This window comes from Elephas maximus, chromosome 14 (assembly GCF_024166365.1).
Source record: "Elephas maximus indicus isolate mEleMax1 chromosome 14, mEleMax1 primary haplotype, whole genome shotgun sequence".
NCBI lineage: Eukaryota > Metazoa > Chordata > Mammalia > Proboscidea > Elephantidae > Elephas > Elephas maximus.
Window position 1 is genome coordinate 38,050,221 of NC_064832.1, and position 14,413 is coordinate 38,064,633.

Genomic DNA, 14,413 nt, shown 5'->3' on the forward strand with positions numbered 1-14,413 from the left:
AGTGAGTGACCAAGGAAGGTCTCACTGAGCAGGTGACATTCCAACCATAAGGAAGAGCCAGCCACACAGAGAACACCCCCAATATCAACCAACACCCATGTAGCCAGGTCAAGTAATAGAACATAGCTGTCGCCTTGCAGGTAAGGCTTATCCTGACCTTTTTGATAATCACTTTCTTAACCATTCTTTATATCTTTACCTCTTATGTGTTAAACATTATTTCTGAGATTGGTTACTGCAGGTATGACAGAAGATCAGGGAGAGATGTATCCATTCTTATTTCCTAAAGCTTGACATTTCCCTTTTCCTACACTCTCTCCATGTCTTCCTCCTACTTTTCCCTTATGGGATTTGCTTTTGTAGGACTGGCAATGGGATACAGTAGTGCCACAGAGCTATTTTTGGTTCCTCTTGCTGAAGTGTCCATCTTTCCTCAGCCTTTGAGGCTCATGGCTGTCATGGCCCTTCGGGTGCTGTTGCCTGGGCAAGTGGGGCTCTTGCTGAACTGGTAGAAGGTGGGTAAGTGAAACTCTGAGGTTGAAAATTTGTGCCGCCTTGGCCTGAGCCAAGACTGGCTCCAGCTCTAGTAAGGGGCTGTTAATAGCATCTCACATGGTGAATGTGAAAAAACATTTCTGCAGATTTCTTCTAAGCTGAGGGGGGAGGCAGTCCCCACACTCAGTGCACACAGCACATTAGATTCTCAGGAATCTCTTAGCCCTGCAGCCAGCTTTCCACTTACACGCATTTTTCATTGTTTTAAAGGGTAAATAATGCTTTTCTGGACCGACTCCAAGGCAGAAATCAACCAGGTGGCCTCCAGCAGTCTGGAGGCTATTGGAATATGAATCGTGGTAACAGCTGGGTGAGTTTTTTCTTTTCTGTTAAAAAAAAAAAAAAGTCATCTTTCCAAGTTGAAGAATGAAAACAATGAGAGTTTTAAAATTATGTTGAGACCTTCTCCCCAGATATTATTTTTTGGTGTGCTGTTCAGCTGTGTGATGGGCAGCCAGCCAGGGTTATTACTGTAAATTCCATAATAGCATCTGAGAAAAGGAGAGTCCTGGGTTCAGCCCCAGCCCGTCGCAGTGAAAAATGGCCCCTGCCCTTTTTTTTTTTTTTCTGGCATGATTGTCTTGACTGTAAAGCTTTTTATCACCCCTTGCCAAGATCTACAATGAAAACAAATGAAAAATTTTTTTTAACCTGAAAGATTTTAAGTGAAATATGGTTATAAAATAGTAATCATTCTCTAGTAATATATTCTTTCAGTGAAACTAGCACATCAAAGAAACAGGTATTTATTTTCACTACAAAATGGTTTTCTACGCTAGCAAGCAGCCATCTAAGATGTATCAATTGGTCTCAACCCACCTGGATCAAAGGAGAATGAAGAACACCAAGGACACAAGGCAATTACGAGCCCAAGAGACAGAAAGGGCCACATAAATCAGAGACTACATCATCCTGAGACCAGAAACTCGATGGTGCCTGGCTATAACCGATGACTGCCCTGACAGGGAACACAACAGAGAACCCCTGAGGGAGCAGGAGAGCAGTGGGATGCAGACCCCAAATTCTCATAAGACCAGACTTAATGCTCTGACTGAGACTAGAAGGACCCCAGTGGTCATAGCCCCCAGACCTTCTGTTAGCCCAGGACAGGAACCATTCTGGAAGCCAACTCTTCAGACATGGATTGGACTGGACAATGGGTTGGAGAGGGATGCTGGTAAGGAGTGAGCTTCTTGGACCAGGTGGACACTTGAGACTATGTTGGCATCTCCTACCTGGAGGGGAGATGTGAGGGTGGAGGGGGTTAGAAGCTGGCGAAATGGACATGAAAAGAGAGAGTGGAGGGAGAGAGCAGGCTGTCTCATTAGGGGAAGAGTAATTGGGAGTGTGTAGCAAGGTGTATATGGGTTTTTGTGTGAGAGACTGACTTGATTTGTAAACTTTCACTTAAAGCACAATAAAAATTATTAAAAAAAAAAAAGGATTCTGAAAGGAAAATGGAAAAAAATGGTTTTCTAAAAAAAAAAAAAAAGAACGTTACAGCGACAGGAACTTTTTGAAAATGAAATGCCCTTATAGATTTCTTCAATGAAAACCTTGCAAACTGTGTTTTAATATGTTTAACGTACTTCACATGCACAATATGTTGAACTAGCACCAAAGCTTAGGAAAGTATATGATTGTGGGGTTTGCGATGAATATAAAATCAAAACTAAGTATCGCGGTTTTACAATTTAATCAAAGCCCATGTGCAAAAATACCTACTTAAAAAAAAAAATACTGAGCAAAGAGAGATCTTTTCAGTGGTACAATATAACAGAAGAGTCAAGGGCTGTTGTCGTGGGAGATCTAGAGATCACCCATTAATAAATTTTGAGGGACAAAAGATCATTTTTGAGAAGATAATCTGTTAGAACCCATATGAATGTTAACCATCTAAGGCATCAAGTAGTTAAAATTGATGGATGGATTTCACAAATGTATATATGTTTAAGGCAATTAAATGTAGGCAGATTTGCAGACAATATATACTGCATGTAGATAGTTATCTATGGAACCAAAAAACTCAAACCGATTGCTGTTGAGTCAGTTCTGACTCATGGCGACTCCATGTCTGTCAGAACAGAACTGTGCTCCATAGGGTTTTCAATGGCTGATTTTTTTTTTTTTAATTGTGCTTTAAGTGAAAGTTTACAAAGCAAGTCAGTCTCTCATACAAAAACTTATACACATCTTGCTATGTACTTCTAGCTGCTTTCCCCCTAATGAGACAGCACACGCCTCCTCTCCACCCTGCATTCCCTGCGTCCATTCACCCAGCTTCTGCCCCCCTCTTCCTTCTCATCTCCTCTCCAAACAGGAGCTGCCCACATGGTCTCATGTATCTACTTGAGCCAAGAAGGTCACTCCTCACCAGTATCAATTTCTATTTTATAGTCCAGTCCAATCCCTGTCTGAAAAGTTGGCTTTGGGAATGGTTCCAGTCTTGGGCTACCAGAAGGTCCAGGTCCCTCTAGTCTCAGTCAGACCATTAAGTCTGGTCTTTTTATGAGAATGTGAGATCTGCACCCCACTATTCTCCTGTTCCTCATTGGCTGATTTTTCAGAAGTAGGTCACCAGGCCTTTCTTCTGAGGCATCTCTGGATGGACTCTAACCTCCAACCTTTATGTTAAAAGCAAGTATGTCAGCCATTTGCACTACCCAGGGATTCCATAGTTGTCTATAATTGTATACTTATATCACTGTGGCGTTATGAAGGAGCCCTGGTGGCACAGTGGTTAAAGAGCTCGGCTGCTAACCTAAATGTTGGCAATTCGAACTCACCAGTCACCCCTCAGGAGAAAGATGTGGCAGCTTGCTCTGGTAAAGATTTACAGTCTCGGAAACCCTACGGGGCAGTTCTACTCTGTCCTATAGGGTTGCTATAAGTCAGAATCTACTTGACAGCAGTGGGTAAGGCATTCAGAATAGGGACAACATGGAGGAGAGAATAAAGAATTAAAACATAAGATGTTTGCATCATGTATTACAATTTTCAAATTATTGACTTATTCATAAGAATTATGTCAGTAGGATACACATAGAAAATGGGACTTTGTGAACTTAAAATGTTGTCTAAATTCACGTAATGTATCAGTAGCGGAACGTGACTGGAATTCAGATTTCAGTTAGGACTTGCAAGCTTGCTGTGCATTTTTCTCCTTCACCTAATGCAGCTCCTGAGATTTAGAAAGTACCTAGAAAAATACCTGGGATTGAGGAGAAAATAGTGGTGAGAGTTAATGGATATCACCGTGGGCAGGTGAGAAGGAAATGAGGAATAGGGAATTTGACTTAACATGGACTGTCCGTGGGCCTTATGTAAGTGAGTCATATAATCTCTTCTTAGATCCCTCCCAGATAAAATGGAGACACAGCCTTTCCTCATAACACAACAGTGAGAATGATTGAGTCAAGTTTCCGTAGTAGGTCAGGCATATCCTAAGTCCAAGGTGGTCATCCATGCTTCCCTTACTTGAAAGAAACCATAATGAAAGGGCTGAACTTCCTCTGGCTTCTACCTTCACATCCGTCCACCTGTAGGTAGACATCTGTTCCTCTATACCTGCTTTTCCTTGGGTATTAAATTCTCTCTGCCCACCTGCTGGAGTATTGGCTCTGACAATACCCCTTCCCTTCTCTCCTGAGTTGTCAAATATTTTGTCTCAACTAGAAAATTCCCATGAACATACTAATTTATACTAACCCAAAAATTCTATTGATACCACCTTTCCCTCTTGCTACTGACCTATTTCTTTGCTTCCCTTTAAAACCAAACTTTAAGAGGCAGCTATGCTTGCTGACTTTATTTTTTCCCTTTTTCTTTTAAACCTGTTCTAATCAGGTTTCAGACCCTACCATCCCAGCAAAACTGCTCTGTTCAGGGTCACTCACAATCTCCACATTGCAAAATCACCCTTCATCTTTTTGACTTACCAGCATCATTTGTTGCGGTGAATCACTTTCTCCGTTTTAAAGCCAGAGATCTTTACTTGGCTTCTAGAACACTGTCTTCCCCTGGGTTTCCACCTACCTCAACGGCCCCTCCCTTTCCTTCCCGCTTGCTGAATCCTGTGTGTCCTCCTCGACACTGGAGTGCCTCACGGATCCATCTTGGACTACCTTCTTAACTATGCATGTGTGCTACCTTGGTGTAGTGCCTCATGTATCCTCATGAAATCAAGTACCATCTGTGTGCTTTTTACTCCCAAATTTCTATTTCCAGTCTGAACCTCTTCCTCCAGACTGAAGGCTTGTATATCCAGTTGTCTACATAATATCTCACTTGATGTCTTATAGGCCATTTCAGCCTTCACTTAATGTAGCATACCCTTTAACCCTCCTCACCGTAATGCTCTATCTGGACTTTTGGCTGCTTCCCTTAATGGCACACCCCTCTCTCACATCCCCCATAGCTCACCTGTTAGCAAATCCTCTTGATTCTACCTTCATTCTACCTTCAGAATATTTCCAGTCCAACACCTTCTCACCACCTTCCCCACTATTACTATTACAATTACCTCCTGAGTGATTTTCCAGCTTCCACACTTACCCACCTAGAGTTTGTTCTCAACACAATAGTGACAAAAATCAGTCTTGTCACTCCTCTGCTCACAACCCTCCAATGGCTTCCACATTCACTTGGAGTAAAAGCCAAATTCTTCACAGTGGCCTACCAGGTGCTAGGGGATCTGGACCCCTACCTTACCTTTCTGACTCTCTCCTACTACTGCTCCCTTGCTCACACCTCTCTAGCCACGCTAGCTTCCTTGCTGTTCTCTGAGAGCCTCAGGCACCTTAGGGCCTTTGCACTGGGTGCTCTCTCTACAGCTTCTCCAAAATATCCCCATATTTTGTTCTCCTTCAAGTATTTTCTTAGATCCCACTACCTCAAGGACGTTACCTTGGCCATTCTGTTCAGTCCTGCCACCTTGTCCTTGTCCTCACCACCAGCTCTGGCACTCCCCTTTCCAGGCTCCACTTCTTTTTTCCATAGCACTCTTCAACTTCTAACATACTTTTCTAACATAATTTCCTTACATATTTTGTTTACTCTTTACTTAAGAGGCCCTGGTAGTGCAATGGTTAAGTGCTTGACTGCTAACCAAAAGGTTGGCAGTTCGAGCCCATCTAGCAGCTCCACAGGAGAAAGACCTGGTGACCTGCTTCTATAAAGATTACAGCCTAGGAAACCCTGTGGGGCAGTTCTGCTCTGTCACGTGGAGTTCCTATGAGTCAAAAATTTACTTGACAGCACCTAACAACAACAACAGCAATGCTGTTTACTTAGTCCCACACTGCAGTGATGTATATACTATAAAGGCAGGGTCCTTTGACTATTTTGTTCACTGATGTATTCTAAGTGTTACTGACTAGACTTACTGCGTGCACAAGGAAGCAAGTGGCTATGATTGCACATCACGAAAACAACAAAGACCAACGTAATTTGTCACCCTAAAATGATCAGATACCAAATTTAAAAAAACTATGTCTAAGAGAGGGAGCCATAGTGGCACCGTGGTTAAAGCAGCTGGCTGCTAACCGGAAGGTCGGTGGTTTGAACCAATGTGGCCTTCTGCTTCTGTAAAGATTTACAGCCTTGTAAACCCTGGGGGCAGTTCCACTCTGTCCTGTGTATACGGTCACTATGAGTCGGAATCAACTCGACAGCAGCGGGTTTGGTTTGGGTTTACTTTTGTTTTGCATTTGAGCGCTTTAACCACTGTGCCACCAGGGCTTCTCCAGGTGGGTTATAGCTTATAAATAAAAATGAAGACTTTATAAATGTTAGAAGAAAATAGGAGACTATAAAATTGAGCTAGAGAAAGATTTTGTAAGCATAAGCCACAAAGGAAAAAAATGATAACTATGTCTACATTAAAATTGTAAACATCTGTTCATCAAAGAATACCACACAAAGTGAGAAGAGAAGCCAAAACTAAACTTTTTTCCAGGATATGTTTTGCAAATAACAAATGGACAAAAGGTTAGAATCTAGAATATATGAAGAAGGCCTGCAAGTTATTTTCAAAATAAATACAGATTTACTTTAAAATTGTTGTGTTGTTAAGTGCCCTTGAGTTGATTTCAACTTGTAATGACCCCATGTGACGGAGTTAAACTGCCCATAGGGCTTTCTAGGCTGTAATCTTTATGGAAGCAGATCTCCAGGTCTTTTCTCCTGCAGAGCTGCTGGGTGGGTTTGAACTGCCAGCCTTTCAGTTAGCAACTGAGTGCTTAGCCATTGCACTACCAGGGCTCCTTTACCTTAGAATAGAGATCATATAAAGCAGATTTTTCTGCATTTATTTAAGGAAGATTGACTGTCAACTTATTTTAGAAATTAAATAAAAATAGATTTTACATTTAAGGATGTTAGTGTTAAATTTGAATTGTTTTTGAAAAGATTTTTTGTTGTCGATGTTGAACGTACAGTGTAATGATCAATCATAATGAGAACCAATTTGGCATTTTTAGGTTCAGCAAAAACGCAGTTAATATTGGTGGGAAAGCATTGGGTAAAATGAAAAGGCTAGAGGTAACAGAAATCAGATTCTAGTATACATAAGAATTTAGTAGATTATAAAGATAGTATAACAAATGAGTGGGACTAGAAAAGTTACTTAATATTTGGTGATGGAACAACTGATTAGCGATTTAAGATAAAATGTGTAGATCCCACCCCATGTTATGTACCCAGATATATTCTAGATTGATTAAGGAGTAAAACGTGAAAGGAAGTGATAGAAAAGTAGAAGTAAATCTGGGTGAATACTTTTCTGACCTTGGGATGGAAAAGGACTTTTAAAGCATAAAAATGGTAAGATGAATCAAAGAGAAGGTGGTGGCATACACACATTCCAGCTTCCCCCCACTCCTCCCTCCAACCCATCTGCCTGCCCAGGGCCCTAAGGCAGGCAGGACCTGGGGTGCCTGGAGGGCACCACTGAGGCTTCAGGTCCTCAGAGCCCCCACAGTATTGTTAGTGCAGGACTCACTCTCCGCTGGGTTAGATGAGAACCTGGAGATCAGTGTTGGAAAGCTCTGGCACGAAGATGGGATGGTGATGGGTCCAGGGAAAAACTTGGCTTTGCAGAAGTTTGTGGACCCTTGGCATGCAGGTTCATATTGTTCTGGATGCTTGAATCTAGCCTTCCTGGCCCCAGAGAGCCAAGGCTGGGAGAGCAGGAGGAGACTGGGGATGGGAGAGGCTGCATTTGATGCCTTGCCGCATCTTCCACCACTATGGGATTGTTGCCAGTGAAGGTACCCCAGAGATTAGATGTGAGCCCAGTAATTAGACAAAGGAAAATAACACACGGAAGAGAATTCGGCATGCAGAGCAGAGTGATAGGCAGAACACACAGCTCTAACCCCTAAAGAAAGAGGTATTGCAGGAAATGGCAACAATGGGAATGACAGCAATTAAAGAAATTTTGAGTAGACTCAAGGGTAGAACATACCCAGATCTCCTTGCCTTAAAGTGAAGTATTTGAATGAAAAATATTCAGGAGGTGAATTGAAGGAATCAATGATCACTAAGGATCCAAATTAGTGGCCTGGATTATCCAATGGAGGAAATATCTCAAAGCACAAAGCAAATATGCAAGGAAGATGAAAATCATGAAAGAAAAAATAAGACACCTTGAGCATAAAGCTACGAGGCCTTAACTGAGTAATAAGTGTTTCAGGTGAAAAGGAATATGAGAAACAAAACAATTATTCAGTAATAGAAGAAAATTATTTTAAGCTCTGTCTCTAGATTGAAAAGGTGTACCAAAACTGATTAGAGAAAACACACATTTAGGCAACAGAAAAAAAACGCATGGTATGATTATTTTTATATAAAAGTATACATATATATAATTTATATGTATATATTTCTGTAATATGTACTTAAATACCATTATATATATATAGATATATGTCTATCAGAAAAAAAACTTTAGACTGGTCTATAGAAATGCTTATGATTTTTTTTTAAATTATGTTTTAGGTGAAAGTTTACAGCACAAATTAGTTTCTCATTCAAAACGTTGTACACAAATTCTTTTGTGACATTGGTTGCAATCCCTGCAATGTGTCAGCACTCTTCCTTTGTCACTTAACACCCCAGGTTCTCCGCGTCCGTTCATCCAGGTTTCCTATCTCTTGCTGCTATCTTGTCTTTGCTTTTGGGCTGGGGTTGCCCGTTAGGTCTCCTATACCTGATTGAACCAAGAAGCACTTCTTCACACGTGTTAGTGCTTGTTTTATAGGCCGGTCTAATCTTTGGCTGAAATGTGGACTTCAGGAGTGGCCTCGGTTCATGATATACTATCAAATGAAAAACCCCTACCATAATATGTACAGTATAATTCATTTCAGTGAAATAAAAACAGTTTATTTGTATAAGTGCACCGCATTATGCATGTATAAGCGCACCGCATTATGCATGTATAAGCAAGGAGAAAGTGGATGGGTATATAGCAGACTGTTAACATTATTTTTTAAGGGTGGAGGAGTCAGGGGAGAGTGATGCAAAGATTACAGTTGGGGGTTGAGTTTTTAATAACTCTTCATTATTACTTCACTTATTACAGCAAGCATGTATTACTTGCTTTACAAGCTGTTTTTAAAACATAAAAAAAAAATTAATTAAAACTCCTGTAAAAAAAGGAACAACAGCAAAATTGCTAGGGAAGATGCCATTGGGTTGATTACAACTCATAGGGACCCCATGTGACAGAGTAGAACTGCCCCAAAGGGTTTTCTAGACTGTCATCTTTATGGGAGCCGATAAACAGTGTCTCTTCCACAGAGCCACTGGGTGAGTTTGAACTGCCAGCCTTTTGGTTAGCAGCCAAATACTTAACATGTGCACCACCAGGGCTCCTGCAATTCTGATATCAAAAAACCCAAACCAAAACCCATTGTCATCGAGTCAATTCTGATTCATAGTGACCCTGTAGGACAGAGTAGAAATTGCGCTGTACCATTTCCAAGGACCAACTGGTGGATTCAAACTGCTGACCTTTCTGTAAGCAGCCTAGCTGTTAACTACTGTGCCACCAGGGCTCTGCAATCCCAATGGGAAAAAAAAAAACCTTTGCCTTCAAGTGGATTCTGACTCATAGCAACCCTATAATTTAGAGTAGAACTGCCCTATAGGGTTTCCAGGGAGCTCCTGATGGATTTGAACTGCTGACCTTTTGGTTAGCAGCTATAGCTCTTAACCAGTATGCCACCAGGGTTTCAATCCCCAAAACAAAACAACCAAAGACTCAGATAAAGATCTCTGTAAATAGAGCTCATTACTGCAAGCAACCAGTACTAGAATGGAAATAACAAGAGCAGAGGAAGTCAGTAGATCTTCATGTAGCCATGTGATGTAGTAATACGTGATTCACCCAGAAAACCCAGTGCTGATTATTCAAAGTATATTTGCAGGCAAGAACCATTGAGGACTTTTGAGCCAAGGTAACACAAGAGCTGCACTTTAGGAAGATTAATCCAGTAGTGTTGTGCAAGATATAAAAGAGGAACAGGCTGACATACTCAGGTGGAACAATAAAAGCCACGTCTACAGGGCTAACCATGTGCATGGAAAAGAAGGAAATTCAGGGCACATTAGGAAGGAAGGCAACTGGCCTCATCCTGTCACCCATATATGTTAGCACTGTCTATGGATTCCATTTGGAAGAAGGATGATACCATTGAGGCAAGTGAGGAAGACGTGCTTTGTGGGGAAAGGAGATGAGTTTTTGATGACTTACAGGTAGAATTGCCCATTAAGCATTTTGAGATATGGGACCTGAGCTCCAGGGAAAGGTCAAAGCTGGTGATGGGATTCTGACATCATTTATTTAGAGACTGATAGATGAGAATTGAGCTCTTCCAAAGAATGAGAGAGAAGAGCTATGTTTCAGGACTGAGTTACTCACGGAGGAGGCTTGGAGGAAATATGGGGACCTGTAAAAAGCCAAAGACAGACAAGACAAGAAGGAGGAGGGCAGAAAACATGATAAAAGTATGATGAAAGCCAAGAAAAGGAAAAAAAAAAATCAAGAAGGAAGGCAATAACGTCAAACCTTATATCTAGTACAACATTTTGGTAGTAAACTTAAGCCTATGTTGCATGCAATGTTCAATTTTTAGCTTTTATAGATACTGAAAAAATAAGAATACTTTTGTATATTCCTTTCAGTGGTGCTTTGTCTAGCAGTGGTCATTAGTGCATAAATATAAAATTATAAACCTATAGGCCTGGGAAAATACACATTTTAGAAGAGGAAAGAAATAACATTTATTTAAGTGCTTATTGCGTGCCAGGCATTTTTTCTTAGAATGATGCTTTTGCAAGATCAGACTTCTATTATGTAGTGGATGAGGGATGTGAGCTCAGGTCTGTCTGACTCAGAGCCCTGGCTTTCTATGGCATCAGCTGCCTACCTAGGGATGAGGAGGGCACACTCCTCATCCAGCCAGAAAACAGTACCTATTGCCATTGAGTCCATTCCCACTCATGGCGACCCAGGGATTACAGAGTAGAACTGTGTTCCATAGTTTTCTTGGCTGTAATCTTCACAGAAGCAGATTGCCAGGCCTTTCTTCCATGGCATCACCGGGTGAGTTCAAGCCACCGACCTTTAGGTTAGTAGTTGAGTGCAGATGGCTTACACCACCCAGGGATCTAGTACAGATAACAAGATCCAGCATATTAGAGGCCATGTTGCCCAGTGGGTATTCCTCCCTGGGGTCTCACTCTTGTCTAAATAGTCAGCCTTGACTGGGCATGGTTGTTTAAGCCACTTTATTATCATCACCGTTTCCCCAGGGCAGAGTCAGCTTGCTGTCCCCCGTCCACCCCCGCCCCCCATCTGCAGATCTTGTCAGCTTCTAAATCCTATAGATGAGCGGTTCCATTTTAATATGCAGAGAAGCACCTGGGGAGCTTGTTAAAATGCAGATTCTGATTCCATCTGGGTGGGTAGAGCTCAAGAGTCTCCATTTCTAACAAGCTCAGGCAATGCTGATGCTGCCAATCCGCAGGCTGTAGACTGTACCTTTGAACAGCTGTCAGCTCTGTGCTCTCTGCTGTGTTCTCACGGCTTCCCATACTTCAGGCCCTGGTTCTGTTTCACTTGGACTGTCACGGAAGACTTCTAACTGATCTACCCACTCTAGACTTTTCCTCCCTCCAATTTCCTCTGCATCCTGCTGTCAGAGTGACAGCCAGCTCATATTAGAAGCCTTCAGTGACTCCACAACATGCATGCTGAGAGAAATCCAGACCCCCCTCAGGCTGCCAATCAAGGCTTTCTATAAATGGAATTCAGTCTAAAGTTTTGCTATATTTACCCTGTGCTTGAGCCACACTGGAGCCTCCAACACTTTTTGAACATGACTCTTGTTTTTCTACTTAAAGAAAAAAAACCACTGCCATTGAGTCCATTTCAACTCATAGCAACTCTATAGTTTAGAGTAGAATTGCCCCATAGGGTTTCCAAGGAGTGCCTGGGGGATCCGAACTGCCAACCTTTTGGTTAGCAGCCATAGCTCTTAACCACCATGCCACCAAGGTTTCCGTTTTTCTACCTACTAATGCTTAATGATCTATCCATCATCAATTTCTACCCATCAAATGGTATCCATTCTCCAAGAACTCCCTCTGATGTCACTTGCACCCTCAAATATTGGACATCTCTCCTACCCTGCAACCAAATAGGATTTACGAAACCTTTAAGTCAATTAAAAAAAAATTTTTATTGTGGTAAATATATACATAACGAAGCATTTGCCATTTCATCATTTTTTAGACTTACAATTCAGTGACATGAATTACATTCATCATGTTGTGCAACCATCACCGTTGTCTATTTCCAAATTTTTCCATTACCGGTAACTGAAGCTCAGTGTCCCCTAAGCAATGAGTCCCTCTTTTCCCCTGTCACCACAGTGCTTTTTATCTTTCTTACAACTGGTCTTCTTCCTCATACCAGTGACAGCATGAATTAAACCCCGCAAGGTTACGGACTGTGATGGAGGTTTTTGTTTCTTGAAATGTTATAGGATACTTAAGTACTGGGCCCCTGTAAGTGTATGTTGGCTAGACAAATTGGATTGATCTTTTACAAAATACCTTCCTGTATTTAAGTCACATTTTTTTCATATTGTTTAGTGTCTTATTCTTTGATAATTTAAAAAATTTTATATTTTTAATAAATGCATCTTGGTTTTCTAGTGTTCTCTATTAGTTTTCGTGATGCACCTGGGTTGGGGTATTTAAACAATCACTTTAAATGACCTTGTCTTGACACCAGTAAGACCGGGCCTTTAGGATGCTGTGGGAACTCTTAAATTCTGAGTCCTCAAGGGCATATAGGTGTTGGCTGTGACCTCTGGGGTCCAGATTTTTAGCTAGGACAGCAATATAGCTACAACCAAATATAGCTTGGCCCAGCATTGTGGGAGGCTTGCTGGGGATTGCTTGACCCTTTCCACATGGAGGATGGACTTGTTTAGCCTATCTCCTTTCTTTAGAAATCACCTTCCCACGGCATAACACAGTGCAAGGCCATTCGATACATTTCCATTTAAATAGCTGTGCTCCCCATTGTGTTCATGTTGTTGCTAGAAGTATGGAGGTGGGTGACAATATTCGTGAATACCATTAGTTGTGACCCATGTTAGTCTATCTCTAAGAACACAGCTGATGAGACGTCACTCAATAGGCCATTTCATGGTTGACGGAGACTATTTAGTGACTCAAATGCAATAGGACTAGGAAATTAAATCATTTCGCTGGGGTTTTAAATCATTAAAAATGGATGCTTAAGGCTGATGTCGTAAGAGTGTCCTTTGAAGCAACGTCATTTTGAACCACAAAGGCTTTGAATTTTGTTTTACTGCTTGTGGTAATTTTTGTTTTCTTTTTCTTCCCAGGATTTTTAAGAAATATTTACTTCTACCTGGCCTTCGTCATCCAACTTGAAAACCCTCAAGAGATGCTTTTTATAAATATGACTTTGTTCAGCCTCACTTTTTACGTTGACTTCAACTGTCCACCTGCTCGTCTCAGCAGTCGGGTACGGCTGGTTTCTGCCTGTCGTTATTTGTGCAGTTTGCAGGAGCTGGTGACTGAACTCATGTTTAACCTTCAATGCCAGCGAAATGTTACATTATATTTCTAACTGGCTTTACCTCTTCTTGGAAATGCAATTACAATAATGTTCGTGTAATAGGGAAGAGGGAATCTTTTGATACTTTCAGGTCACTGAGAGCCCTGGGTGCAGCAGGCTGGTCTCTCTAAGCAGATAATTCTTGCCTACTTCTCAGATCAGGTTTGGGGGAGCTTTGGGGCCTTACAGATTTTTAATTCCTATTTTCTTATGTCTGTATGTGAGCAAAAGGAAAATAGTTTCATATCTATTCTTTTAACCAAATTTATCAATAAATTTTGAGCTATTTCTGTATAAACGGTTTGTTCTTATTTTTAATTAAAATTTCTTCGGTTTTTCTCTCTTGAAAACCAGTTGCTGTGAATCAGCTGTGACTCATGACGACCTCACACATGGCAGAGTACAGCTGCACTCCATAGGGTTTTCCATACTGATTTTTCAGAAGTAGATCATCAGGCCTTTGCTCCAGGATGCCTCTGAGTGAACTTGAACCTCCAACCTTTTGATTAACAATGGAGCACTACCCAAGGACTCCTTTCTCTCTTGAGTGGTCCCTTGTTTTAATATTTTCTTTTACAATCCATATGTCCAACTGTAGCCTCTATTGGATCTTGATTTGGTCTTGATTCACTTGTTAATACTGTTCTCTGATTTTCAGAGTGTGACGGTTTATTTCGTGAAAGGCCAATGTTTCCA

The 14,413-nt window shown here is 41.3% G+C and overlaps 1 protein-coding gene across 1 annotated transcript in view; it reads left to right on the forward strand.

Annotated features, from left to right (window-relative positions):
- Nucleotides 1-14,015, forward strand: part of EPSTI1 (epithelial stromal interaction 1) — a 127,665-nt gene extending 113,650 nt beyond the window's left edge. The window contains exons 10-11 of the mRNA XM_049852955.1: nucleotides 766-865; nucleotides 13,482-14,015. Of these exons, the coding sequence (XP_049708912.1) occupies nucleotides 766-865; nucleotides 13,482-13,490 (109 nt within the window). The 3' untranslated portion in view covers nucleotides 13,491-14,015. The remainder of the gene's footprint in view (nucleotides 1-765; nucleotides 866-13,481) is intronic.
- The last annotated feature ends 398 nt before the right edge of the window (nucleotides 14,016-14,413 follow it).